The following is a 27,050-nucleotide window of genomic DNA, read 5'->3' as shown; positions in this document are numbered from 1 at the left end:
ACAAAGCTCTACGCCTGCGCAAAGTGCATTTGCGGATGACATCGTGTAAGTTGTAACAATTAGTGGTAATTTGTAATTGTCCTATTATTTCTTTTAGAAATAAATTTATAGAATTGTACTGATGGTACAATTTAGACTATAGAAGGTACAATTTTTCTGTGAATTTATTTTTGCTTAATTATGTCTTTTATATGATATATAAATATATATAATAATATTTATATATATATCATATTATATATATAATATATATAATATGATATATATATATAAATAGGAGGTGAATTATCGATAACATTTTTTTTTATTTTTTATGAGAAATATAATGGTACAATAACAAATAATTATTTTTTCGAGAAGTACAATTAGACGTACGTGAGATGTGATCACTTTTTTTTTATAAAATGTTATTTGTGTCGGGCTGTTTTCGCATCGGTATATATTCCAGTAAAGATATATTGACTACATGCATGCGATTGTATGGATTATGCTAGAACTGGATTTCGTAGAACTTAGAGGAATGAATTAACGTCTTTTGTTCAAGCAATAGTAAATTCCTGGAAAATAGTAACGTTTATATTTCACATTGTCTTCTTTTATTATTAAAAACAATAAATAAAATTTTAATAGTAGTAATATAAAGTATTAATACATAATTGTAAATGCCTCGAAATATTCAAATTCAATAAATGCAGCTAGCAAAAATATTATAATTTTGCTATTAAATATACACTAATATCGTACAATATTTGCTATCACTATACATTTCAGATTTAATAATTTAAGTCTATTAAATTTTGTTCTACAAATTAATTGTTTTTAAAAATTGTGTGCCGGGTTTAAAAAAACAAACATAACCTATATGATATGTGTTCGATATAAACAAGAAAAATGAAATCAATTTTGAATCATCAATAAATGTGTTCAATGTGCACTATGTAAATTAACTTATTTAAAAGTTTATTAAACGAAAAAAAAATTACTAATTAATATTTGCGGTGTAAAAATGTACCAAAACTACCTCGACTTTGGAATATATTGTTGCTTTTAAAAGAATAAAATAATCATAGACTGTTGTTCTATTTATAGATTCCGAAATTGTAAAAATAATTATACATGAGCATAATTACTCATATTAAAATATCATAGATATATTAAAATACGTCAACGACCTCGGGTCGAGCGAAAAATGTAAGCAAAAGAATGTTATTATTTACCTATTTTTAGACATATTATGTTTGTGTGTATGTGTGTGTGTATATAGTCAAAATAAATTATTGAATGATATACATAAGTAATATTATAGATATCAGTATACATACGTAGATGTTATTTTCTATAAACCACACAATTTTAATTATGGAAAATATTTCTTCCAAAATTATTGCAGACATGATACAACACTGTAATTAAATTATAGAATGTATTTTGGTAATAAATCTTACACTGGCAAAGCATTTGTATTTATTTGACTGAATGTTTATACATGGGTAAATGAATAAATTTGTTGGCTTTTGTTTACGTCTCATCAAGTTTACCTCTGTAAACTGCATTTTGGAGTAATTGTTATATTAAAATTATAACCACATTTCAAAACTATCACAATTGAAGGTTTTTAGAAGATGAAAATTTATTCTTTTTGTTGTTGATGTGTATCTAAACACACACACACACACCACACATGCATACATACATATAAACACACACACACACACACACAGAGTTAGACTTTACTCAGTCTTAACACGTGTCCTATAGCACAGTGCACGCGGATTACTGAGTTCCTGAAGTCTGCTTTTTCTATAAATTGCAAACATTGTTCATTGGTATACTTTTAGTAAGATGGCGTAGTCGTAGCTGAGTTGATATCTTCATTTGATTTGCAAACTAATTAAAAATAACATATAAAATTTTAAATTAAAAAAATTTACACTAATCAATGGATCATTAGAAAAATGAAATATCACAATGATGAGAAATATCACAAATAAAAAATGATTTATGTCACATATTTGTAAAAAAATAAAATAGTTTATCATTTTTTTATATTTAAAATTTCGATATATTATAATAATTTTACCAAAATTTGAATAAATTGTCTAATGTTCTCATATAACTCTGTATGTTATTTCATAATAATATATTGTATATACTCTATCATATACTCTATCTCTTGTGATTTCTTAATAACAATTGTTAATTATAATATAATAAACATTTGACACTAGTGGCAAGGAATGGCCTTGCTCATGTAGAATTAAATTCGCTTGTTTATAAATATTGACACCTAAATAAATACTTTCATAACAAATAAAAATTTGTATATTTTAACTTATATTCGAATGAAATTTATATCTTACCTCAAATATTGCAAAACAGAAGGTTTAATAAACATATATATTTATTATATTATATTTGATGAAGCATAACATCATTTTAAATCATAATTTTTACTACATTTTGAGTTCAATACTGAAATATTCTAATTTACAAAATTTAATATCTCTAATTTTAATTGTAAATATTATTGTGGTAAATTATAGATTTAATTCTGTAGCAATTGTACTTTTGTTTTGCAATTAAGTACATTCTACAACATAAGTGTCTGTCTATTATGTTGAGTCAACTCTACAAGATAAGATATTAGAAACTTCTAAGGATTCATACAATTGTCCAAATATAGTATACACTATCTAATTATATTTGTACCTTGTCATAACTATTATCAGTCTTTTCAAATATAAACTCTTTAATAGCTCTTTTGTATAAAAAATATTCAGATAAAACATCTTTCAATTTCCAAATATTTCTAAGCAAATGCTTATACATATTAATAATTTTGAAACAATTCACGTTATAAACTATTCCTAAAGATTATCAGGAAAAATTTGTCTTTCTCCTTCCACTAGAAGAATTTGGAAAGCTTTAAACAGTAAGTACCTGCCTAGTTCACATTTTTCTTTTAATCTCCATGTGGCAACTACTCCATAATAATCACCGCACTTACAATTTCCTAATTTTTTTGTACCTAGTGCTTCAATCATTGCTGCTTCTCTAGTGTAGGCCTCAGCAGGAATGGTATTATGAAATACATGTAGAACCACAACTCCCCTGCCATCATTCCAAATGTCAAGAATTCTTTGAATTTTTTCACTTGTATCATGTTGATTTTTGGAAACCCAAATCTTAAAAGCATCGTAAAGATGAGCATAAGGTCTCGATTGTTTTCCTTTGCCAACATAGAAAATTGCTGATAGGAAAGTTTTCCATTTATTCGACATACTTAGTGTATTTGCTCTCCTTGGAAGATCTTCTGTTATTCGAGGGTCAAGAAGAAGGTAGTTGAAGGAACATTTAGTAGTTCCTTCGCGCCATTTTCGTGATGGATTAGGATTGTGAAATTCTAAAAAGATTTTTTGTTCATTAGCTTCATAATCATCTAAATTTTGTATCCATTCTATAGAGAGTAATGATGATTTTAAATTATCATTTTCAGTGTTAAAATCGGTCAACTTCTTGGATTGAATGCATAAAGCATGATTTTGATGTATTGATTTTTTGCTTGTTGATTCTAACTTATGTAAGCGTTTCAAGTACAAACGATGAGTTGTTTCTGTGATTGGTCCAGGATTATCACCCAAATTTTGTAATCTTTCACGTAAAGTTATATTATCTAACATGAGTAATTCTTTAGGCAATGGTTCTGATTTTGCAGTACTACAGGAATAGTACGAAGAATTCATGTCAGAAGAAGCACTGCAATAAATGACTAAATTTTATTGATAATTAATACAAGTAAATTTTCTAAACTCAACAATATTTAAAATCCATATAAATAAAGTTCAGTGAAATTCCACCCAAAATTTCAATCTAAATGTACCCATTCATTTTCAATTTTAAAAATTAAAAATAAATAGTTAATTGAAATGAATAGGAATGAATGAATGAGAATTAATAGGAAAATTGACAATGAAACTTATGAATCAAATTGAATTGTATGTAACAAATTAAAGAAAATTAAATGATTTGCATCTTACCAAGGTGGACTAACACATAGCCTTCTTTCTAAGAAATTAATGCCTTCTTCAGGATCTTCATACTTATACTCTTCTTCTATATTAAGGAATGTATCTAACTCATGTTTTGGAGAAGTTTTAATCTTGCTATCTTTAAAAATACTATTATTACTTAGGAATAATGGTGATTCCAAATCCACATTCTTATCATTATCTGCATTATCGACAGTAATGTGGTCTCGTTTGGGTAATGATTGATAACTATCACTCGATACTGATAAGCTAGAACCTATTGTAGACGTGGGACTACCATAAGCATCAGCAGGCTTTTCAAAATGTTGAGAAATTTCACGTTCTTCATTGATTTTTTCTTTTCTAGATTCATTCTTTGGAAGAGTCCCAGCAGTATTCTTTTCGATAATTGCTTCTATTATTTGTGAATTGTTTGATAAACTATTTTCTTTATCACTGTCTGATTTTGAATTTGATCTTGATGTTATTCCTGATTCCAACATACCAATACCAGAAACATAATGAGATCTTGGAAGTTGTTTTTCATATTCTTCATTAATATCAAATGGAAGGCACCCATTTAATTTATTCTCGATACTATTTGTCGTTACATTATTTATTCTTTCATTAATTAAATCTTCTTCATCATCATACTTACAATCATTCAAATTCATAGCTACTTTCTTGAAACTTAGTTTCTTGCAATCAATATCCTGTGACCTACTACATGTTGAATTTCCTTTGAATATAGTTTGATTGTTCATATGATTCAATGGCACCTTAGTATTAGATATTTTTGATGTAGATATTCTTTCTGATGAATTTACTTTTCGTTTATTTGAGATATAGACAACTGTTTTTGTTGAGTTTTTCAAATTTCTCTTAACAGTTTTTAAATGAGACGGTGTTGTAAAGTACTTCTTTGATTTTGATATTTGATTGACTGGTGTTACGCATTTATTGAAAGTTTGAGGGCTTCTACCTTTTGTAGGAGTAACCAAAGGTGATCTTTTTGATATTTTGACAAATGTTGGAGAAGATCTTTTTTCTAACAGGGTATTTGTCATTTTTGACTTTTTTTCATGTAAGAGTGTATCAACAACTAAATTTGGTGATCTACTAATGATTGTTTCATCTAGCCATTTATTCGTATACGAAAGATTATCTTGAGTTAAAGTTGAAGTTTCAAATTTATTTGGTGTGACATGTTTTTTTGTCAATGATTGCATACTTTTCTTTGTAAGATTATTTTTTTCTGAAATATTAGGTATTTTCTTCAAATTATTTTTCAGTACCTCATTATTCAAGTACGAAACATGATTATGTTGTTTGATTACTTGCAAAGTTGAACTACGATTATTATTAGTAGATTTCTCTTTCAGCTTAGTGAACTCATTATTCCTCTTTGGTCTATTGAAAGTCATTGATATTCGTTTGTGCTTTGGTGGGCTGACTTCATTGGAAGAGTATTCACTTTCATATTCTTGAAATATGGATGTGCTTGAATCTATGTCACTGGTAATGGTACTGGATAACTGAGCAATGATTTTATTAATCAGAATCCTTTCTTCTTCATCAGTTTCTTTTTTCAAATCAAACTTATTTTTTCTAGTTTCTTTCTTTTCTTTCCTCAAAGTTATAAATTTATTATTTATTGACATTGAATTTGTTGTACTACTTTCAGGCATATAATCACTTGTATTTATATTTGAACTTCTACTTCTAATGAAAGAAGAATCTGTAGTAGAACTATATATGGAATCATTTGATAAAATGTACTCTGCCAATACATCGCCATTATTTACTAATATTTTTTCTGAAATAATTATTTTCCATAGATTTATTGTTATATACAAATAATGTATGTATAAGATAAACAACTTAATTTACCTAATTCTCTTTTAAATTTTGGTTTTTCATCTTCTTCTTCATCATTTGTACAATATTTAGTAAGTATGTGTACAGCATCATGATGCTCTCCTTGAAAAGCATAGTGTATGGGAGAACAATAATCATTATCAAGGTAAAGTGGATCTCCACCATTAGCCAGCAAAAGATCAAGAATTGTAGTCCGACCCCATGCTGCTGCTACATGTACAGGTGTCATACCATCAACTGATCTATAAAAATAGTAAGAATTTTGCACTTTTTTATTTTCCCACAGTGATGTTAATATTTTGTTAAAAATAACTCTAGATAACTAACTCAATGAATGCATCGGATAAATAGAAGCAAAATAATGACTCAAATGATATAACTCAATTTTCAATTTAAAATAAACTATCATACCTAACATTAGGATTTCCACCATGTCGTAAGAATAATTTTGTCACTTCTTCAGCAAATGCTTCAGAGTCATTGCCTATTACCAGATGAAATGGTGTGATTCCATGCAATGGCATCAATACATTTGGGTCAGCATCTTTTTTCGTTAAAAGAGTTGTCACTTGTCTGATAAAAAAAATGTACTTGGAAATAAAAACAGTTTCAAAGAGGAATATAAATAAAATGCACAATAATGTTTAAGAATGAGGAATCTTACTTCAAGTCATTATCTTCCACTCCATCGCACAAAGAAGATGCCAAGTACAAATTACCTTTTTGTTTAGGCGTTGTTGTAAATGAAACACTCATTTTGATACAGTGTTATTGTAAAACGATGACTTACAGGTCGACTATCGAAAGTAGATTAGAACTATCGAAACTTCTCATTGCTTTTGTCCTTCTTTCACTCTGATAATACGACTAGAAGTTATTTATACTGCGTGTAAATAATCAAATCAACAGGCTCAAAGTTATCCGTCATCCATATTCCACACACGGAATCAAAACATAAATGAATATCCGCTTAATATGTAGCACATACACATGCATACGTACATACGTTTGAACTTTGAATTTAATCTGTGAGACCAATCATCGTAGCTATATAGCGGTAGTACGCCATTTTAAATCTATTATAGCGGGAAATTCAAATGTTATTCCTGAATAAACTTCAACTTTAACGTTTAAGAAATTATATAATTTACCTGTTCGTTCTTTTTTTAAGAATTGAAAAAATCAGATTTCTTTAAAAATTTTATTAATACTAAATACGGCACTGGGTAATTATAAATCAATATCGTGATACTGATTTTAACCAAAAGGTACACATAAGAATAAATAATCAACGTCTTAAGTACAAAAAAGCATACAAACTTTTATTAAAAGTAGGTAGAAAAATAAGATACATGTGTGTTTTCGTTGTTGTGTAAAACTTGAAAAGCCTTAAATCGCGCTGACGCGTTACTCTTCGCTGTATGAAAGTATCGATGTAATGAACGTAATTGATCTTATGCTTTCTTTTTTTTACATGAAAAATATAAGCGCACAATATTTCATGTGTATTTTCGCATATACAAACTTTTTTAGATTTGTACAGACGAGATGTGTTATCGTTTTCAAGTACACAATATAGAACATTTTTAATGCAAATAAATTAAAGTCACTTGGTATGTACGCGTAGAAAGAATCATTTAACTAATTCAACGTATAATAAAAATTTTTCAATCAATCACGCACTCGTTTTGTTAAAAGCTCTTTTTCATTGAACTATAACTCGATCCACTCACCAATTTTTACGTGCGCTTCTCATGTCCATAAGTCTTTCAACTATGCACCATTTATAATGCTTAAATAAGAAACGCGTTTGATGCAACATATCTATATATATACGTGTCCGTAAGCTAAAAATTCGTGTAATATTTTGAAAACGAACACGTATTATATTAGAAAACTGCGAGTATTTTAAAAAATGAAGCAGCAATGAAATATTGAAAATGAGTCATGAATTACCTCTTATCAAAACTTTAAGCTCTTAATATATGAGCGTGGCGCGAGCGCACGTTCTCACATAGAGAGCTTTTTCATACAATAGTCATGGTATGCTTATAAGACCTTCAAGATTTTCTTTTCGTTCATTTGACGTCTTCCTTATCGTGTATTCAATTTTTAACAAATATTTGTTGCTATATTCCAAGCGTCTTACTACAGTGTTTAGGAAAAGGAGTTTTTTTAGATAATCGATCAAGGCTTTCCCTTTTGGATTCTTCTGAGCCAATCTTTATTATTATTTTCGCCGGCGTTTTTAAAAAATCAACCTTCTCAATGCTACAATGATCAAACGAACATCGGTAAAATTACTAATAAAGATTGACTCAGAAGGATCCGAAAGGTCGAGACACGATCGATTACCTAAAAAACTCGTTTTCTTAGTTTTTAACAAAATCCAACGCTTTGTCGTGTACGACATTCATATAGTCTCACAACTCTTCGATGATGTCAATTTTCGAAGAATAATCACGCTCTTTCATATCTATAAGGTATACCTATGCACATCGGCCAGTTATGATTGAGATAATTAAAAGGAATCCAATCGTCGTGTATATAAGCTCTGATTTTCATTCCAAGTTAAACTACAGCAATTTTCACATCGAATTGGAAAAGTAATAAAGAGCAATTCGCTTGGCAAGTTTGTGCATCAAGTTTATTCCTTAATCACCTAGAAAGACAGATAAACATAGACAGAGAGACAATTACTTAAAATGAATTCAGTTTAAACGACGACGCAATTTAAATGCGATCGCCGTTGTGCAAAGTCAAATGCAGCAGAGATGAGAGAAACCTATACAATCGATGTTGCTGAGAACGCGCTCTGAAAAAATGATTAACATGCTAAATTTCAATGGAGAGCGTTCTGCATTTTGTATAGCTCCACCAACGCAAGCGAAGGCACTGATTTGCAATTCTCCGCTACAATAGCTTAAGTACAATTTGCCGCCGATGATTGCGCAATAAACATTACGCGCCTATATTGTATTGTTTGCAAGCATTGGAACAGCTAATTTTATATACAAATTCTTTGTATACACTGCACAGGTATACCTTTTTTCTGCTTAAAGTGTTTACCGGGCGAGCATTTCTTTTATCGTAACGCATATATTTATGTCCATCATTTTTTTCTAATTTATTAAACATACGCAAAACATGTCTGTCTTGAATATTTAAATCAATATTTATATGCATAATAAAGATATACGTATATATTACGACTCCGTTAACAAGATTAAATTCTAAAATATTTACATAACATTGTATCGTCGCTGCTCGGTCGTCACGATGTAATATGTTGGCATTGTTTCGTGAATTATACAAATCATCGTTATAAGTATGATACGTGTGACGTTGTTGGTATTCCATAAGTTTACTCGCGGCTAATGGAAATCTACGTATTTTTGTACTGCACGGATCAATTATCATTTCAACAATCGAAGGCCAATCTTTTTATTTTGTTTTTCCAATTTTCTAAATCACTTCGAATAACAGATATACAGTGACACAAGAAAGTCAGCAATCGACAAATTCAATTTATTTCCTACATACATTAATTCATTTTGGACGGATATCATTACATTTTTATGTTGATGCAATACATCATCACGATAATCACGATAAATGATTTGTGTTATTTTATAATTCTTATTTTGCAGAAACAATCATTTTCATCGCTATTCCGTGAAAAAATAATCAAATAAAAATAATCAAAACTGGAAGAAGACGTAAATTTGTTACCATGGTAACTCCTGAAGAGAATAAATCTCTTTCGTTATATGATATATTTGTATTAATAATATACTTAAAAATATCCTCTAGCTTAATTGACGAACATTTCCAACTCTCATGTCATTGCAAGTTGAGTATTATTATAATTATATAATTTAAACTACCTATGTACGATTGGTCTTCATTTACATTCGTTTGAAGACATTTGATAATCGTGTATAATATATATTTATAATATCGTATCTGGTCTCACCATGGTTTGCATCTATATATCTTAAAATTATATCTCTTACATCGCTTTTACATATATTTTTCCATTGCAGTTCTACACTACATATATTAAAAATTAAATAAAATGATATAATTACTAACAAATGCATTTAAAAGTTTGCACGAGCTAACGTTTTATCGTCATTAAAAGGCGCTTCATAAGAGCTCGATTAATTCGTTGACAAGTTTGTCGGAAAAAGTCGACATGCGAGTAAGCAATACAGTGTAAATCGTGTAACCACTCTTTGTGAACCAATGGGGGAGATTTACGTTTTTAAAATAATATCACTTGTACAGATTTGTCATTACAAACTTTTCTTAAATCCTTTCTGCAAAATATCATTTTAACGATTCGCAAGTGATTTTCTACATTTGAACAAGTATTATTCAATGATACTATTTCCGAAAAATCCTTAAGTTATAAATTTCAATAGAATTCCGGTAGTATAAAAATTGATTCGACTTTTATTTAAGTAATATCGAGACAAGTCAACTTTACATCTACATAAGTAACTTGAAATATAAAAAACACGAACTTACAAAAATAGCCTCATTAAGATCGATATTTACCGATTTCATTTTGTATATGATTTGTAATAACGAAGAGCATTATTGGCACTATTTTACACCTTCGACGATGTCGTTTGAAGCCAATAGGATCCCTTTTAAACAAATTTACTCGCTATACATAATCGAAAAATTAACTTTAGTATAATCTTGATAAATATAATCGTTGCATTTAGAAAAATTAGAGATAAGTAATTGATGATTTAACTAATATATCGTGTAGAAAACGCGTTGTCAGTATTTTCAAATCACTAGCGAATACTTTATCCCTCATGATCATCAATGATAACTAAATCACAGCTCATGCTATTGCTTGCTCAAAGCCAACGAGTAAAAGATTAAGCGTCGAGAGGATAAAATGTCATGTGATTGGCAATGTTTCAGATCGCTTTGAATCCTGTAAAAGAGGATTCGTATAACGTCAAAGATTTGGAAAAAATCTCATAAATTTTCTTGAAATTGATACGTAATTATTTACAGAACAGGGGATTAAACGTCAGTACAATCTGTTGGGTATGAGTATTTTGCTGTCAATCTTGGTGGTGCAGTGATAGAGCTTCAGAGCCGTCCGTAGGCACAATTGAGACGGCGACGGGGCTGCGTCAGGTGTAAAGCTTCATCATTGACGATTCGCCATTAGAATGTGTTTGGTCGCTGATTAACATAAACTAGCACGGCGGCCGGTGAAGCGGGCACGAGCCATCCGATCGTCGAGGTCGGAGGCGCTGAGCGCACCCGCGAGGTCGAGAGAGAGAGAGAGAGAGAGAGATAGGCGAGCGAGCGGCAGAGCAGCGGCTGCCGATTTGTACTTGGACCGGCGCCGAGGCGCTGAGCGAGCGAGCGTTCGGCCGAGCCGAGGCTCAGTCGGGAGGAGGCGCGGCTGGGCAGGCTCGCTAGCTGCCGATCTGCGAGTCGGCGGCCGCGGCGACGATCTGCTCGGCGACCACGGGCTGCTGGCCCTGCGACGCGGGACTGGCGGGCGCAGTGCCGTTGGCCTGCGCGCTGGCCTGCGCCTGCGCGGCCGCCGCCTGCGCAGCCTGGGCCGCCACGCTGCTGGGCTTCTGCGTCACGTGGGTCTGGTAGTGCTTGGCCAGGTGGGCCTTCTGCCGGAAGCTCTTGCCGCAGAGCGAGCACGAGAAGGGTTTCTCGCCGGTGTGCGTCCTGATGTGCACGTTCACGCTGTACTTGTCCTTGAAGCCCTTGCTGCAGATGCTGCAGTAGTGCAGCGAGCGCTCCTTGCGCTGCGTCGTCACGGTGGAGGCGCTGCCGCTGCCCGGCGAGCCGGACCCACCGCCGGGACTCGCGTTGGCACCGGGCCCGGCGGCCCCGCCGGCGCCGCCCGCGCCGCCGTTCGCGCCGCTGTTGGCTTTCGAGCGCCGCACGTACTTCTTGGCCGGCTTGGCGCCGCCGCCGCCGCCGCCGCCGCCGCCCCCGCCGCCGCTCGCTCGGCCGCCTCCGCTCGTCGCGATCTGCAGCTGCGCCGTGGCCGCGTTCGCCGTCTGCTGCTGCTGACTCGCCGGCGCCGCCGACTGCACGACCTGCTGCTGCTGCGGCTGCTGCTGCTGCTGTTGCTGTTGCTGCTGCTGCTGCTGCTGCTCGCCGTGCCGAGTGTCTGCAACAGATTCGGAGGAAGGTGAGACGATGCGCTCGGGGAAGCGAGTCCCGCGCGTCCTAGTTGAGAGGTGGAGGCGGTAAAAAGCCGTCGCTCGCGAGAGCCGATGGAATCGAAAGGCAGGAACGCGAGACGGAGGCGAACAAGAGGAAGCCACGAAATTCATCAAGACGTAACGGGGTCATCGCGCCCGCTCGCCGCCAACGACCGGTGCTCTCGAGCGCGGGCAAAAACGCCGAGACGCTCGGCGGCCGACTGACCTTGCAGCAGCACGTCCTGCGGGGGCGGAGCGGTGGTGACGACAGTGACGGTGCCGACCTGCGCGAGGTCGGCGGGCAGAGTGATGGTGCCGAGGCTGCCGCTCGCCGGGTCCAGCGTGTACATGACCGTGGTGCCGGGCACGCTGCACACCGCCGGCTCGAGGTTGCAGTAGGACTCGACGACCTCGCTGGCGATGCTCTTGAGCTTCTCGTAGTCGGCGCTCCGGTAGGCCCCGTCGACGTCCAGCTGCGAGAGCAGCAGCTCCTCGGGCTGCAGCTGCTCGTCCTTGACCTGCTGCTGCACGTCACCGCCCGTCAGGATCCTCGCCGTGCCGGGGTAGAGCTTGCCCTGAAGGGCGTTCCGCAGCAGGCTCTCGGCGGCGGACTCGCCCTCCTGCAGCGAGTTGCGGTCCGAGAGCTTCCAGTCGTTGTTGTTGTCGCCCACCTCGGCCTTCACCTGGTGCACGAAGCCCGGCTGCTCGTCGAACTGGCCGGCGGCCGCGGCCAGGGCCGTGGCCGCCGGGTCCACGCCGCTCGCCTCGGGCCCGCCGCCGTCCGCGCCGATGCTCACGCTGCTCTCCATGTTGAGGATGGCGTCGAGGTCCAGGTGGTTGCTGGGGCGCCAGCTGTCGGGGCCCGAGCCCACGGGGCCGCCGCCCGGGCTCTTGCAGCAGTTCTCCAGGCCGTCCATCGAGTTGGCCTCCGAGTTGAGCACCGTCAGCGTGTAGATGGCGCCGTCGGTGTTTTGTCGGTCCTCGACGTCGCGCTGCTGGTGCTGCTGGCGTTGGCGCTGCTGCTGCTGCTGTTGCTGCTGCTGCTGCTGCTGCTGCTGCTGCTGCTGCACCTGCAGCGTGCCGCTCAGCGGCGAGCCCCGCCGCTGGTCGAGCAGGCCGGCGCCGGCGTGGTGGTCGCCGCCGGCGGAGCCCGGCTGCGTGGTCCAGCAGTACTTGTTGAGGTCCTCCAGGAGGATGCTGCAGGTCTGCTCCTTGGCGTCCTCGCTCACCCAGTAGTCCGACTGGTCCATGGGCACGGGCTCGTCGGCGCCGAGGCCGCATCGGTTCCTCTGGTTGTGGTGGGCGATGTGGCCGAGCGAGCCGGTGATCGTCGACACCGGCGGCAGCGCCGTCAGCGTGTTGTTGTTGGTCTCCTTCTGCATGAAGCCGTCGTGCAGGCGAGCCTCGTTCAGGAAGCTTATCGTCGTCCGGCAGCCGGCTCTGTGCAGGAAGTGCTCCTCGTCGTTGGCGTCGCCGTGCGGCTCTGGCGACACCACGAAGTCGAAGTAATCCGTGGTCTTCTCCTCGGCGGCCGTCGCGCCGCCCGCCTGGCTAGGCGCAAACGCCTCGGTCAGGTCCATCGCTGATCGCTTAAGTATTCCTTGGTTCGCTCGCTGAGTATTGCCCGGTTGACTGGTCGATCGACGCGCTTATCCTCTCTACATCCTCGCGCGCCACTCGGTCTGCAACAGAAATTCGTGAACCTGAACGATCGTCGGAGCCCAGGCCGTTCGCTGCTGCGACTCGAGTTCATAGAGCGGCGATTGCCGGCGGGCGGAGATCGCGCGCAGGGACGCGCTCGAACCGGCGAGGCGATCTCGCGTCTCGTTCGCGCGAGGCGGCGATCGGCAAAAATTACCGAATGACCCACATGTAGGCAAGCGAGAAATTGGTTTCGCTCTTAATACGTATACGCCGTTTACACTCGAGTTAACGTTGCGCGCGAAAACATCCGGTATCGTTTCCAAGTTTTATGCTAATTAACGCCGCTCGCCAGCGCCTATGTTAATTTTATAATCTTATCTAGATTTTATTTACGCCAAGGAAAAAACAAAAGCATAACACACCATGTGCTCCTTATTAACGGGGCGCCCGTTAAATCTCATTTAAATTCACCACTGCAAATTAATGTAACAGAGTTCTTTCTTTGCTATTACAAACGCACGGACACACGCACACGCATCGGTTACGCAATACCAAATTGCTCGATGTTTATAGTTAAAGCGGCATCGGCAAACGAAGGAAACGTTAATCATGCGCCACGAGACTCGCGGGGCTCGCTGCGAATCGTAGCGCGGCGGCGTCGATAGCATTCGTCTGCTTCCGATAGTTCGATACCGCATCGGGCGGCGCGTTCGTTCGTTCGTTTCTTTTCTTCCCGGATGTTACGTGACGAGATACGTGCGAGCGCGCGTGTCACGTTTATTTTCAGTGCGCGCGGGGCGTGGAACGGCAGCCGAAACGCAAAGGAGATATTGAAATAGAAGGCAAACGAAAACCGCTGAAAGTATCTTAATTGCGCTTGCTCGAGATCCAGGCACGGTCATTAAAAGGCAGGAAACCAAGTGACATTGTCGGTACGTGCCGCGCGAGTCGCCGCGAACGAGCTCGAAACGGCAGCGCATACGTATAACGAAAGCGCGCTGCTCGTGCGTTACAATTCAGTCGCACGGAATGGGTTTGCTTTCCGTTCGGCCGCCGCGCTCGCCAAGCAATACGTCGATTCCGCAATTTCGCGCAATTATGTATCCCGCGAGAGTCGCGGGACGGCAAGTGGTAAAAGGAACAGCCGAAGCGCGAGCGAGCGATCATCGAGTGCACATCCCTCGTTAGCGCGCGTGGGAATAGGTAAATCAGCCAGCCGGCTCGTCGTAATTTTCTATAAAATTGTGCCTGGGTTTGCTGTCGCTGGCGCATTGTAGGGATCAATTTGGCCGCCGCTCGAATGCCGCATTCTAGGATAGCTCTGCGCTTGACGCCGTTACGTGCCCTTATACGGAGGATACGTATCGGCCCCCGGCATCTTTTGCATATCTATATATATATATATATATATATATATATATATATATATATATATATATATATTATATGGGCATTGCGTATGTATATGGCGGAGCTATGGGTCTTTTGTTGCAACGATCGAGTTTACCGATAAAAGCGCCTTGCGCGCTCTCGATACACAGATTGAGATATTGCAGCGGCCCGTCAAAACACTAAATTACTATAACTAGAAGGCGGCAGTTTTGACGAGTCGGGCATCGAGATGAAAAGAGAGGAAAAACAACAACAACGGCAGAGTCGTAAAAATGTCGACGGCGACCGTACGATTGGCAAGTGAGGTCACGAGCGCGCGGGCGGCAATTCGGCGGCGTGGGAAAGCAATTGTTTATTTTTTTTTTTTTTTTTTTTTTTTTTCTTCAAGAAGCCGCGATACACTTTGTCCACGAGCCCGGTATGTGGGTCGAAAAATCGCCGCGGTGGCAGCGCTCATTATCGCGGGCAACCTTGATCGCAGCTACGGGGGGGAAAGGCGTGACGCAAGCTCCGCGAACCACCGTGTCGTCGACGGCAGCGCCGAGTCCGCGTCTCCCCGCGGCGCGGCTGTCGTTCGGCGCGAACAATTGGAAAAGCGCCGAGTCGCGGAGCGCGCTAATGGCGCCGGTTAGCGCGGCGACGGCGGCGCGAGCGAAATTACGAGTATGGCACTCCCGCGCGACCTTGGAATGCTTGGGAAAACGCGGCGAGCGCGGCGCGCCGGGAAAAGCGAAATGCGAAATGCACCGTTAAACCTGATCTCGTCGCATGGGAAAGCCCGATCAAACCCGCCGGATGCGTGCGGATAAGCAGACGTGGCCCCATTGTTCGTCGCCGGGACATTTTTACGCTTGTAGCGCTGGCGTTGCGCTGGTCGGTCGAGGCATCTAATTACCGCGCGCGAGACCTGTTTCGGAGCGAGCCTTCGCCGCGATTTTTCCCGAGTCGCGATAAATCTATCGACAGGGCAGCGAGCCGGCGCAGGTGTCTCGCGCCGAGCATTTATACATGTTAGTCCGCACAAGTGTTTATAATTGCTGGTTCGATCGCTAATAAACTATTTGCCCCCATAATCTACCGTGTAACAACTAACTCGAGCGCGAGCTCGACGAGCATTACAACGAGCCTCAATCCAACGCGCTGCACGGAGATTAACGAGCGAGAAGGAGAGAGAAAGAAACGTCTAATTAAAACGAGAGGGCGGATTAGCAGGACTGTGTTTTCAGACAAGAGCCGAACGATAAGCGGGCCGATCGCTATCTCAGATTTTCTAAGGTTGAATTCCGAAAGTAGCGCCGATAAAGATTAGAATCGAGGCTCTGCTCGCGCGCGTGCGATAAGCGCGCGAGCAACGGCACCGAGCGAGATCGATTGTTCGCGGCTTGACGAAAGTGCTCGCGCTGGAGGGACGCGGAGAGAAAAAACGAGCTATTCTAATTAACCGCGGAGGTCGATACGCCGCCCGATAAGATGGTAATTGATTGATATTAATAGCACCGCGAGCAGCAGGCAGGTACACGTCGCAGCGCGAGGTCGGTACGGGCAGGGCGTTCCAGCCAACGGGGCATCGGACGGGACGCAGGCCGCGAACTCTCGACGGGCCTTCGTCGAGCGATAAATCATAGCTGGTGGCAGGTCGTCACCTCGAGAACGTCGAACGAAAGAGGCGCGTCGGGCCCTTCGATCGTCAGCCGAGGCGAGATAAATCCGCGCGCGTCGACGCGCGTCGACGCGCGTCGACGCGCGTCTTCTCTCACCGCGGCCGCGGGCCTCTACTAATCGTCACGCTGCGCCGCGACGATCGATCTATTTCTATTAGAAGTCAGACTGCACAAGCGGGCTTACGTAAATGCTTGCGAGAGCCACGCTGCCTGAAAAATGGCATGCGCCTGCACGTTGACAAAGGCAGTATCGCAGCCATGAAAATATGGCCTCCCGCTTTCATCCGGCCGTGTACAAGGATGTAGCAACGACCGAGCGTCGCGCTCTCGCTATCCAAACGTCAGTCTCGCGGTGCCTGGCTAACGTTTAACTTTATGACATCACGATAGCGTGACGTTTAAAATATTGCGTATCGGCTGGATTGATTGCCGATCGCGGGGCATTGCGCGGCAGGCGCGTTCCTTAAATATCCTTCGTTTGACAAGCCTCTTTGCACAGCTCGGCCGCTATTCAAGCTCGCGTGTCGCTTGCGCCTCGCGGGCGGCGGCGAGCTTACGCAAGTCGCGCCACGGATGCAAATCGCTTGCCCAGCGTGCGTTCGGGCATCGCACGCGCAGCCGTGGGCAACGAAAAGGAAGCAGTCGCCGCGCGGAGATAGAACCGAACGAGGCTGCGGAGTGCACGACAGTGACCACGTGACCGAGAGAACTGGCAGCAGCGGCAGCAGCGGCAGCAGCAGCAGAGCGCAGCGAGCCGCGAGAAAATGGTCCCGCGAGAGCGCGAGTGAAAACGCGCGCATTACGGGAGAGACTCCGAGAGAGAGAGAGAGAGAGAGAGAGAGAACTGCACGCTCGGCGCGCGCACACACTGACAAAGGGGCTGCTTGCGCAACTCTCGAACGATCCTAGAAAAGCGTACACCGTACTAAATTATAATGCCACCGCGGCGCGAGAGCCGAAGCTCTCCGCGCGCCAGACACGCGAGAATAGGCAAATGTCGGCTTGCACCATTGCTTATACATGCGCCGCGCTCTTTTTGATCCCTTCTGGCCGGCGCGCCGCTCGACTTTTGCAACGGCGCCGCGCACCTGCGTGTTTTTGGCGACGTCGCCGCGCCGACCCTGACTCACGCTGCGTTGCGACACTTTATCAGAGCCGATGCAAGCAGCTCTCACGCAGCCTGAGAGCCGGCGCTGGCGAGTCTCTCTCTCCCTCTCTTGTTTCAGGTAGTCACGACGAGGCGCGCTCCATCGATCATTCGAATCGAACGACAAGACAAAAAACCAGGCTAATGCACCGAGGCAGCGCGTCGTTACGGGGGAAAGCGAGGGGCGGGAGGCTGCGCGGCCGCGCGCCTGCGAGAGTTTTTCCTTTGTTCGCGCAGCGCGAGAGAGCGAGAGAGCCCAAGGACGAAGCTGCTGCCGCCGCTGCAGTTGCTCGTGACGAAATCGCCGGCGTCGAGTGCCCAGTGCACACGCTCGCGCGATAACGGAAGCCAGGCCGATCTCGCTCCTGCCGGCTTCGTCGGCGGCCGACCGCTCGCGCGGATCCGCTTCTCTCGGCGCCTATGCTGCCACTTCGCACGGCCAATTTGTCGGGGCTGCCGCTGCTTTTCGTCGAGCGATCGATCGAGCGGCTCGCGTTATATTTTGAAATGGCGTTTCAGATTATTCGGGACAAACGAGTGCCTTTGCGTTCGTCGTGCCTCTGAAAAATTGTAGGCTTCGCCGCGTTGGCGCAACCTGCCACGCGCGGAATGTGGTTTTGGATGTTCTTATTCTTGCTTTTATAAATTTTCTTTGCGCAATCGCGCAGCCGGAGCTCCGCGCTTCGCGCTTGCAGTCTCTCGACCTTTGGTCGCGCGAGCGGTGTCGCAAGCACCAGCGTTTTCGCTGCGATCGCGCTGGAAAGGCCCGAGTTTTCCCCCGGGGTACGAACCGAGCACCGGGCGCCCCGCTTGGAAGCTTCGAAGCTGCCAGAGAGAAACCCGCGGCGGATGAGAAACGCACAGCTCCGCCTAATTGACGATCCGCGCGGGCGAATTGCAATGCGCCGCGCGCGCGAAACGCACACACGTGCATTCGAAAGCGAGTGAGAGATCATCAGGCTAATGCACTCGCTCTCGGGGAGCCCGTGCTCGCGCCTATTTATAGTCGAACGCTCGCACGCAAAGCCATGAATCGCACGACTCTGCCAATTGTATGTGCTATCGAGGCACACGGCGAGAGTCTGTGTGGCATGACGAGGAGGATAAGTGAAAGGGGGTGGCGCTGCCGGGAATACGTGTATGGAGTCACGAAACTCGTAAAAAGCAGGCGAATGAACCTGCAGCTTGTCGAGCGCCCGGAAACTTATGCAATTGGCCGCCGCGGGGCCCTTATCACTCCAGGAACATCGCGGCTATTTACATCTGAGGCAAATTTCAGTTAACGGCTCTTCCCGATTTAAAAAGTATGCAGGCAGGCAGGCAGGCAGGCAGACCGAAAGGGCGCCTATTGAATCGCGCGGACTAATCTCACTAGGCCAATGCTTATTAGTCGTTAAAATAAACCGAAATTTATGGCGCGATTAGTTATTGTGTGCCGACGTCGTCGAGATAATCACTCGCTTATGCCTGCTCGCGGAGAGAGCTCGTTGTGCGATTTCGCAATTCTCGTCGTACCTTTATCCGTTGCAGTGTCTAACGTCAGGCATCAACCTCCAGCGTTATTCAGCGGTTTTTTTCCCCAGTCGCCGCGGAGACGTCATTAATATCGCTCTGATCTGAAAGCCTCGACTATCTAAATCCAGGCCGAAGATTTTTAAGCAGGCTCGTCAGACGGCGCGACTCGAGCGATTTCTGCAGCGGGAGGACAAGGGGGACGGCCCGATTCAAAGGTCGCGCGAGCTGGCGAAACGCGGCATTGCAAAGAACTTGCCGAGAAAGGAACAGCGGCGTAGCTGGAAATCGTTGGCGAGAAGGATTAAAACGCGTTGCTGGAAAACTAATATAACTAGAAGATATGGGGGGGGGGGGGGGAAACCGCGGCAATTTTTTCGGCCAATTACGACTGGCAAGGAGCGCAAAAAGCCCAGAGAGAAGATAATCGCCGTCTGCGGCGCCGTGCGCTTTCACACGGAAAATACTTGCGAGAAGAATTTGACTCATCGATATTCGCCGAGCGAGGCTTTCGTCGAAGACGACGCTCATTTGGGTGTATCTTCGAAGAAGGTCTTATCTCGCACGGATGCGTGACATGAATTTCGCGGATCGCAGATGGATGCGCGGTGTACGCTAAGCGCTGTGTGTGTGTGTGTGTGCGCGCGCGCGCGCGTATAGAAAGCACAGCCGCGCGCGAGAGAAAAGCAAATGAAGCGCGACACGTCCATTGTTGAGCTCTCCGTGGGACACGACTTGGCTCGCGCCTGCACGAGCGGCGCTGTTTTCATTCTCTCGTTATTATATATTGTCGCTATAGAGGGGCCTCGCACGCAGAATCATCGGCTTTCTGGCACGCGCTCTAATAATAGAGCCGCTTCATCGCTTCGCGTTTGCGACGGCGCCGTTTCGATCGGGCGACTCTTGTTTCTTTTCTTTTCGCGAGCCTGTCCCCTTTTATTCAGCCCGGGAGAGAGAGAGAGAGAAGCCAGACAGAGCGCGAGAGCGAAGGATCTCTTTGTACCCGGCGTCCGCCGCGGCATGCTGCTCTACTTACAGCTGGCGCGCAGCGCACGTTCGAGCTGGAGGCGCTGTTTTCTCGCCTCCCCCGTAGATGATCCCGCGGATCGACGCCGCCGCCGTCTACGTGCCTACTTTTTTTTTCGCCGACCTTTCGTCGCTTATGTAAGCTTATGTAATGCATCTGTCTCGCATCTCTCGCGGCAGACTATTGTGTTCCGTTAGACACGGCGAAAAGCTTTCAATTATCAAGATTCAGGCCCATTTCCATCCGTACCCTTTACACGTTTATTCCTTCGACTCGTGGCCTATTCTATTTTTTTTTTCTTTCTGCACGAAACTATGATGCACGTAATTCGCTCGATATTCCCGCCGCCGCCGCCGCTATCTCGATTCACGCCTACCGAAAATTCCGCGTGGCTACTACGTCCAAACCGATAGTGCGCACACGACGGAATATTAATTTTACTACCGAGATAACATTAGCCGAGGATTTATTGGAAATTTAAAGAATTTATACAGATTGCTCCATAAAGAGGTGTGCAATTCCAAGTTGATTATTAGCGTGTAAATTTACCTCTGTCCCTCTCTTTCCCTCGGCCGATATTAATTAGCATTAAATACCTTTTAGCGCAAGTACTTTGTTTATACAACACACTGGGATAGAAAAAAAACTCTTTGAATGGCTACCAAGATAATTGCAGTCGGGTACTACCAGTATGTATATTGTAGAGAGGGAGTACAGTGAGCAATAAAAAGCTGGAAGAGAGAGAGAGAGCGAATGGAGATTTGCGAGAACAATCTCCAAGAATCCTTGAGCACTAGGTGTTCAGCCACCTAGCTCGCCGATGTAAAGCTTCGCAATGTCGTCGTTCGCCGTCGCGATCGTCGCGGTCGTCGCATCGATGCCAAGGGGAGTCGGGTGCCGAATGCTGCTCCTGCGTTGTAATAACAGGCTGCTGCCTGTTTGGACAAAAAGACCAGCCTCCGAAGACGCGCGCCGGAGCATGAAAAGATCGAAGGAGGATGGGCTTAGTCATCGCTCTCCTCGCAACGGCGATGGTGTGGCAATATCGAGCCACCACTCTCCTCTCTCCCCAGCCGCGCGCAGACAAGAAAGATCGTACAATGACCGACGAGGTACGCGCGCATACCACGTGTGTCCGTCTACCTCTGTGCGCGTCTCACTGCGTCCGTATATATATATATACGTATGACTGAGCGATGAATGTACCCTGATTCGAAATACGCGTACGCGACATTTCGAGCGATGAATTATTCGTTGCGTTCGGGCCGTTCTGATCAAAATCAAATGATCTTTTGCATCGAGTGGTCAAGAAAGGAAAAAGAAAAGAAAGAGCGGACGATTAGTCGTCATTCGAGCACTCCAAAGAATGGAACTGGTGAAAAAGCACGACGACGATGATGCGGAGGGGAGTATTAACGAGCAACAGATTCAATTTCATTGGACATTGAGTCGTGGATAGGTTTTTGGTTACGACTTGTAGCGAGCTCCGATATTTACGACTCCCGCATAGCAGCTGCCGAATTGGACCGGACACGCTTCATTGCTTCGGTCACACCGTTAAAAAAAAAACACGTATACGTGTATGCATTAATGGAGAGCGCAGCCTTGACGCTCGCGGCCTGAATATGAATTCAATTTGTCGAATTAATAAATCGAGCGGTCGTATAATTTTTTAAACGTATAATACGCGTTAAGCTATAAATATTGATTTTATGATTTCATAAAAACTCGCGGTAACGCTTAATATATTTCATCGAGTTTTCTGCTCTAACGGTGAATCGGTTCTCATTATTTCTTTTAGATCCGCAGCGCGCATCCTTCGCAGAGATTAATCAAAGGGATTACAAGCGGCCGCAAGGGGCTAAATTAATCGAGCGCACACGTGACGCAAAGGCCTAAGAATATTATTCGATAATTTACGAGACTGATTCATTGAAAAACGCACGAAGGCTTGGCGGACTGTAACTTCCCACAATAATCATAAACGTCATGGCAATTTTGAATGGGCAACGAGCTACATAAATATCCGTTTATGCGCCTTCGCCAAAGATAAACAATGGGGTATAAGCAGTCGAATGACAAAATTAAAAGGAATATCCGAAGCTGATTGTTCGAGATTTAGAAGGTTGGCGGTTGACGATCGAATATCGATGTGGTCCGATCGATATATATCTGGTGGGTCAGGTAACAGTTAACGTTTCCACGAATTTTTCACGGGCCGTCATTCCAAATTATTTCCAAATGAATTGAAAGAAAGGAAAGAGCTATCCTCGCCGTGATTAATTCGAAGATTCGAAATGGTTTTCCCTCTCTCTCTCTCTCTCTCTCTCTCGGCAGCGCGCCGTGAGCCGCGGAACAAAGACCGCGGCACGCGAGATTAATGGCGTGGGCCGATGACAAGACAATAAAGAAAAAGAGCGACACGCGCGCGCACGGTTATTGCCCTAATTACATGCGTCTACGCAAAAGCTTCGGAACACCACGTCGGACGTGCTTTCGTGCGCTCCGATGAAGCAAGTCTGCTTTGAGTGCGCTGCGATCGGCCGTTTTTCAGGCTCGTGAAAAAAACCACGATAAATATGGGCGCGAGAGAAGGCGTAGATAATGCAAGGCATCCGGCGCACGTAGCTCTGCGCGTAAGTAGCGAGCGTCAATTTGGCCGGCGCGGCGCACCACCCGTCCAGATAATTTCTTCGCGCTAACACCTTCATATTTTGCCGCGTCGGTCGGCCGATGTCGTAATGGCATCCTATTTGAAGTGCGAGCTGCTCGTGCAACTTGCGCGAGGCGTAGAGCGCACATTTTTTGCGCGTCCACCTTGGACTTAATCTATATTTCGCGCGCTTTTACGACACAACTCGCTAATTCCAAACCCGCGGCTGCCGCGCTTTTCTCAGCTCTCTTTCGCCAAAGTTTATTGAGTGTCAAAAGTTGATATACGAGAAGCTCATAAGCTCACTAGCTGCGCCTGTCCGTCCATTATGATTAAAAGTTTCAGCAATCCGACAGCCAGTTAAATTGGAACTTTTCATAAGCGAGAGTACGTGTGAAAGCCCGATATTCACGGTTCCGATTAGAACGTATCAATAACTCGCTTTAAGCTCGTAACGCGCGCGTCATTTTTCATTAACCGCGATTTCGAACGCAAACAATCATTCCCCATGCCCAATATGCTCTTGCGCTCGGCATCGTATGACTTGCGAAAAATTCCCTCGGTTCGAACGCGCCGCTCGTTGTTCCAAGCGACAACCTCAAAAATGCAGCTCGGCAAAGAAAGATAAAAAGCAGCAAGCCGTAGGGACCGAAATCCCGCATGAATGGCACCTAATCGGCCAAGTGTCGTAACGCCGCCGCAAGTGGGTCACGAGTTGCGCGCTCGAGACGGCACAGGGGCAAAAAACAACAAAGTGCAGCCTAGCCAGCCGACGTATACGCGGCTACTCTTGATTTTTCACAAGTGCAGTCGAGTCGAAACAAGAATAATAGAGAGGGAGAGAGATTTAGCGGTTTCGGCGCGTGGCGAGAAAGAAAAAATAAAGCGCGGCTATCTTTGCGCCGATAAGTGCACGGCGTAATTGTGAAACCGCGCGCGTAAGTAAAGCATCGCGGCCTGGCTGTTCGGCCGGCGAAAATTCGCCGAGATCCTGCGCCGCCTGGCCGAACTGGCCGCTATTAGCGCGGCCGCGCTGACCGGGAAAAGAGCGTCGATGCGATTGCTACCGAGTCTCGGCTGGATTTTAATTTGCAGTTGCGCGCGTCGACTTTTTAATTATTTAATTGGTCGTATTGGCGCAACGCCTCGGCTTTCTTTTGTGCTCGGAGCAACGAGAACTGCCTATTGATTGTCAGCGCCGCCGCGGAGAAACCGAAGCGGTAAAAACTAATGATATTGCCCGGCGATAACTGCAAAAATTCTTTTCAAACGGCCACTTTTGCCGCGCGCGTGTCGCCAATACTCGTGCCTTCTTCGACTTTTCGAGCGCCGTGAGAAAGATCTTGCGGACTGCGCCTCTCGCCCGCGAATAAAGCGCCTTTACGTATCACGCCCACTGGATTTTACAGTTGCGGTGATTCGATCGAAAACTCATCGAGGAAAATATCATTGCCCCTTGTTTGCGACGATGAGTTTGATCGATTATCGGCCATTCGATTGTTGCGAACGCCCTCTTGTTTGGGCACTCGTAATGGTAAGCAGGACTGGACTTTTTGCGCAAACCAGCGCTCCAAAAGGACTGAAAATCGGCTCTAACGAAAGTCGCGCTCCTCGACGTCGGTATTTGCCTACGCGCAGTCGAGCGGTGGCTCGTAAAAATTGCGAGAGAAAGACTTTGCGAGCGTCGGCGCTCGCGGGATACATCCATCGGACGCCAAAAGCGGAATAACGAGTCAAGAAATGCGCCAAGCGATGGCCAATTCATCAGCGATTTTTCGAGAGCCGCACGCGGATATGATTTGTTTGATCAGCGCTGCAGCCTGCCTCGCTGCCAGTGGCAGCGCTAGAAGTCCTGCGCGATTTCTCAACGGACTTCGCGGCTGGACACAGTCGGTTGCGTTAACGACTTCCGTGAAGCGCCGGGAATATAATGCGCAAACCGTGGCATCGAAATGCTTTAGTAAGCAAAGCTGGAAGGTTACGCACCTGATTGCCTCGCGGAGATTTCATTGCTACATAAAATCAAGCGGTTTGCATTGCTCGTGCGTCTTCGCGAAACTCGGTTTGATTGAGGTACGGGCCACGCGAGAATACGACAAGCTTGAAAGCGAGAGAGAGAGAGAGGGCTTTGCTCATCCTCATTGCCGGAGAGGCGAGCGCAAAAAAATCAGTGCTAATGATTGACTAGTTATTGTGCAACGATTACTTCAACGGCGATAAAACGGCTATGGATACTGCGACGCTTCAACATCGCATCGTGCACGCAGCGCGCGGCAATCAATTGAGCGCTCGCAGGCCTGTTATTACGGGAAATTGCGAAGATCACACTATTAACATGCTTATAAGCTGGGAAATCGTCAACTTTGCTCGAAAGGCGGACGAGTGAAACGCCTTTACTTTTACTTGTGCTCTTCTACCCCCGATCCTGACGTAGCCGGCTATCGATACATTGATTCTCGCCAGTTGATCGCTCGTCTTCACACGACGCTCTGCGCATTTTTTCTAGTCTCTCGATTGAACTTCAATCGAAAACGAACAATTTATAAAATGCCCGGAATGATTGACGAGCTATTGCGGCATCGTATAAACCGGCGGACTACATTTTGACGCGCGCGCACTTTGTGTTTCTCTAAAAGGCTCGAAATAATTTATTCGTTCACCGACTCCGAAGGCTATTATGTCCTGCAATTCCGTACAACTTATAGTATTGCATGAAACGAAAATTTTCGATTTTTACGATATTACAAAATTGTCGTGAGAACAGACAACAATATACTTGGATGTTTATTCTTAATGCAAATGTATTCACTCGAAAATGATTAGAGCCCTCGAGCGCATTTGGTGATGCAACACCTTAAAAATTGCGACACCAAAAGTAATATTCAAATAAATAAATCTCCTAGCAGCATCATAGAATTTGTGTGCTTTCGAATAGAAAAATCTTGAAATTATTGTCTTTCGATTGCTTATCGCCTGTATGCCCGAGCGTTCAAATAAATATTTAACGAGCGATAAAAAAACTGGTTATGAGGAATGGGATAACTTTTGAATCAAGACATTTTTCTGTTCTTTATGCAAATATATGCAATAAATTAAGATGCAATCAAGATAGCAGATGGCTATTTATAGATTTAACAAAATAAAATTCTCTAACCAAATTTTCGACGTTAGTCGATTCTCCGAATAAATCCGAATCATCCGACTCGTTCTGATGCAAGATAATATATAAAATCTTGAGCGCTCATTGGCGGCAGCCTTGGTCGAGTGTTTTACGACGAGTTGCGAGCTTGCCGTGTAAGCGTTACGCACGACGTCCAATGAAACAAAGTTTCCGGATTTTCAACTATGAGAATGCAACTGAAAAACCATGTTCATTGCTTCATTCAATACCATTGGCAGTGCTCACGTTTTCTTTCCAGAGAGCGACAGCAGGAGATTTATTTTCTTAATAATTTTTCGACGTACACGCGTTGGCCGCAAACGCAAGTGATATTTATTTTTCCGACAAATTGCCGAGGATAAAATGCGGTGTGCAAGTCGATTTGGCGTAGATTAAAATTTCACAGCTCATTAGCCAGCCGATAACTCACCGCGCCGCGGGACAGTCGCAGCACAAAGGTGTCCATTTCATTGTCGAGCCGTAATACCCGATCGCGCGTTTGCGCGACGATATATTCGCCGGCGCTCGCCATTCTGACATAATCGTCAGCTCATTAAGGACCTTACGTCGAATTTCAATTTAAATTCTCCAACCTGTTTCTCTGTCTCTCGTCCAGCGCCACGGCGCACGGCAGCAGGCCGCTGATAAATGGCTATGCGTTCGAGCACTCGCGCCCAGTTATTTCGTTTGTTTATAGGCCGGAATCGATTTGCGCCAGTTCCTCATCGCTCCCTCGCCCGAA

The 27,050-nt window shown here is 44.1% G+C and overlaps 2 protein-coding genes across 4 annotated transcripts in view; both read right to left on the bottom strand.

Annotated features, from left to right (window-relative positions):
• Nucleotides 1–388: 388 nt before the first annotated feature.
• On the bottom strand, nucleotides 389–6,867 carry LOC131671883 (uncharacterized). 3 transcript variants are annotated; one of them, XR_009302582.1, is made up of 7 exons: nucleotides 6,571–6,867; nucleotides 6,318–6,479; nucleotides 5,919–6,148; nucleotides 4,038–5,844; nucleotides 1,487–3,756; nucleotides 1,323–1,403; nucleotides 389–557 (listed from the first exon to the last, which is right to left on the bottom strand). XR_009302582.1 is itself a non-coding variant. In XM_058948669.1 (5 exons), exons 1-5 carry the CDS (start codon nucleotides 6,660–6,662, stop codon nucleotides 2,868–2,870), a joined length of 3,180 nt encoding a protein of 1,059 aa, XP_058804652.1. In that variant the 5' UTR covers nucleotides 6,663–6,867; the 3' UTR covers nucleotides 1,418–2,867. The 3 variants fall into 3 exon arrangements, 1 of the variants encoding a protein (XP_058804652.1); XR_009302583.1 differs by having other exon boundaries at nucleotides 1,539–3,756; XM_058948669.1 differs by lacking the exons at nucleotides 389–557; nucleotides 1,323–1,403 and having other exon boundaries at nucleotides 1,418–3,756.
• A 3,953-nt stretch (nucleotides 6,868–10,820) lies between these two features.
• LOC131671871 (uncharacterized) overlaps nucleotides 10,821–27,050 on the bottom strand; it is a 28,282-nt gene continuing 12,052 nt past the window's right edge. Inside the window, exons 2-3 of the mRNA XM_058948650.1 lie at nucleotides 12,339–13,794; nucleotides 10,821–12,078 (exon numbers count right to left, since the gene is read on the bottom strand). Of these exons, the coding sequence (XP_058804633.1) occupies nucleotides 11,360–12,078; nucleotides 12,339–13,692 (2,073 nt within the window). The 5' untranslated portion in view covers nucleotides 13,693–13,794 and the 3' untranslated portion in view covers nucleotides 10,821–11,359. The remainder of the gene's footprint in view (nucleotides 12,079–12,338; nucleotides 13,795–27,050) is intronic.

This window comes from Phymastichus coffea, unplaced genomic scaffold, assembly GCF_024137745.1.
Source record: "Phymastichus coffea isolate CEN01 unplaced genomic scaffold, Cenicafe_Pcof_1.1 PCOF00137, whole genome shotgun sequence".
Taxonomy (NCBI): domain Eukaryota; kingdom Metazoa; phylum Arthropoda; class Insecta; order Hymenoptera; family Eulophidae; genus Phymastichus; species Phymastichus coffea.
Note: the sequence above shows the minus strand (reverse complement) of the source record. Positions and strands in the feature narration are given on the sequence as shown.

Bases quoted from the DNA above. Each gene is read 5' to 3' on its own strand.
- LOC131671883 (XM_058948669.1), bottom strand. From the start codon at position 6,662: ATGAGTGTTTCATTTACAACAACGCCTAAACAAAAAGGTAATTTGTAC. The intron at 6,480-6,570 runs GTAAGATTCCTC...TTTTTTTATCAG, and splicing joins GTGGAAGATAATGACTTGAA to ACAAGTGACAACTCTTTTAA. The intron at 5,845-5,918 runs GTAAATTAAGTT...TAATTATTTCAG, and splicing joins AAAATTTAAAAGAGAATTAG to AAAAAATATTAGTAAATAAT.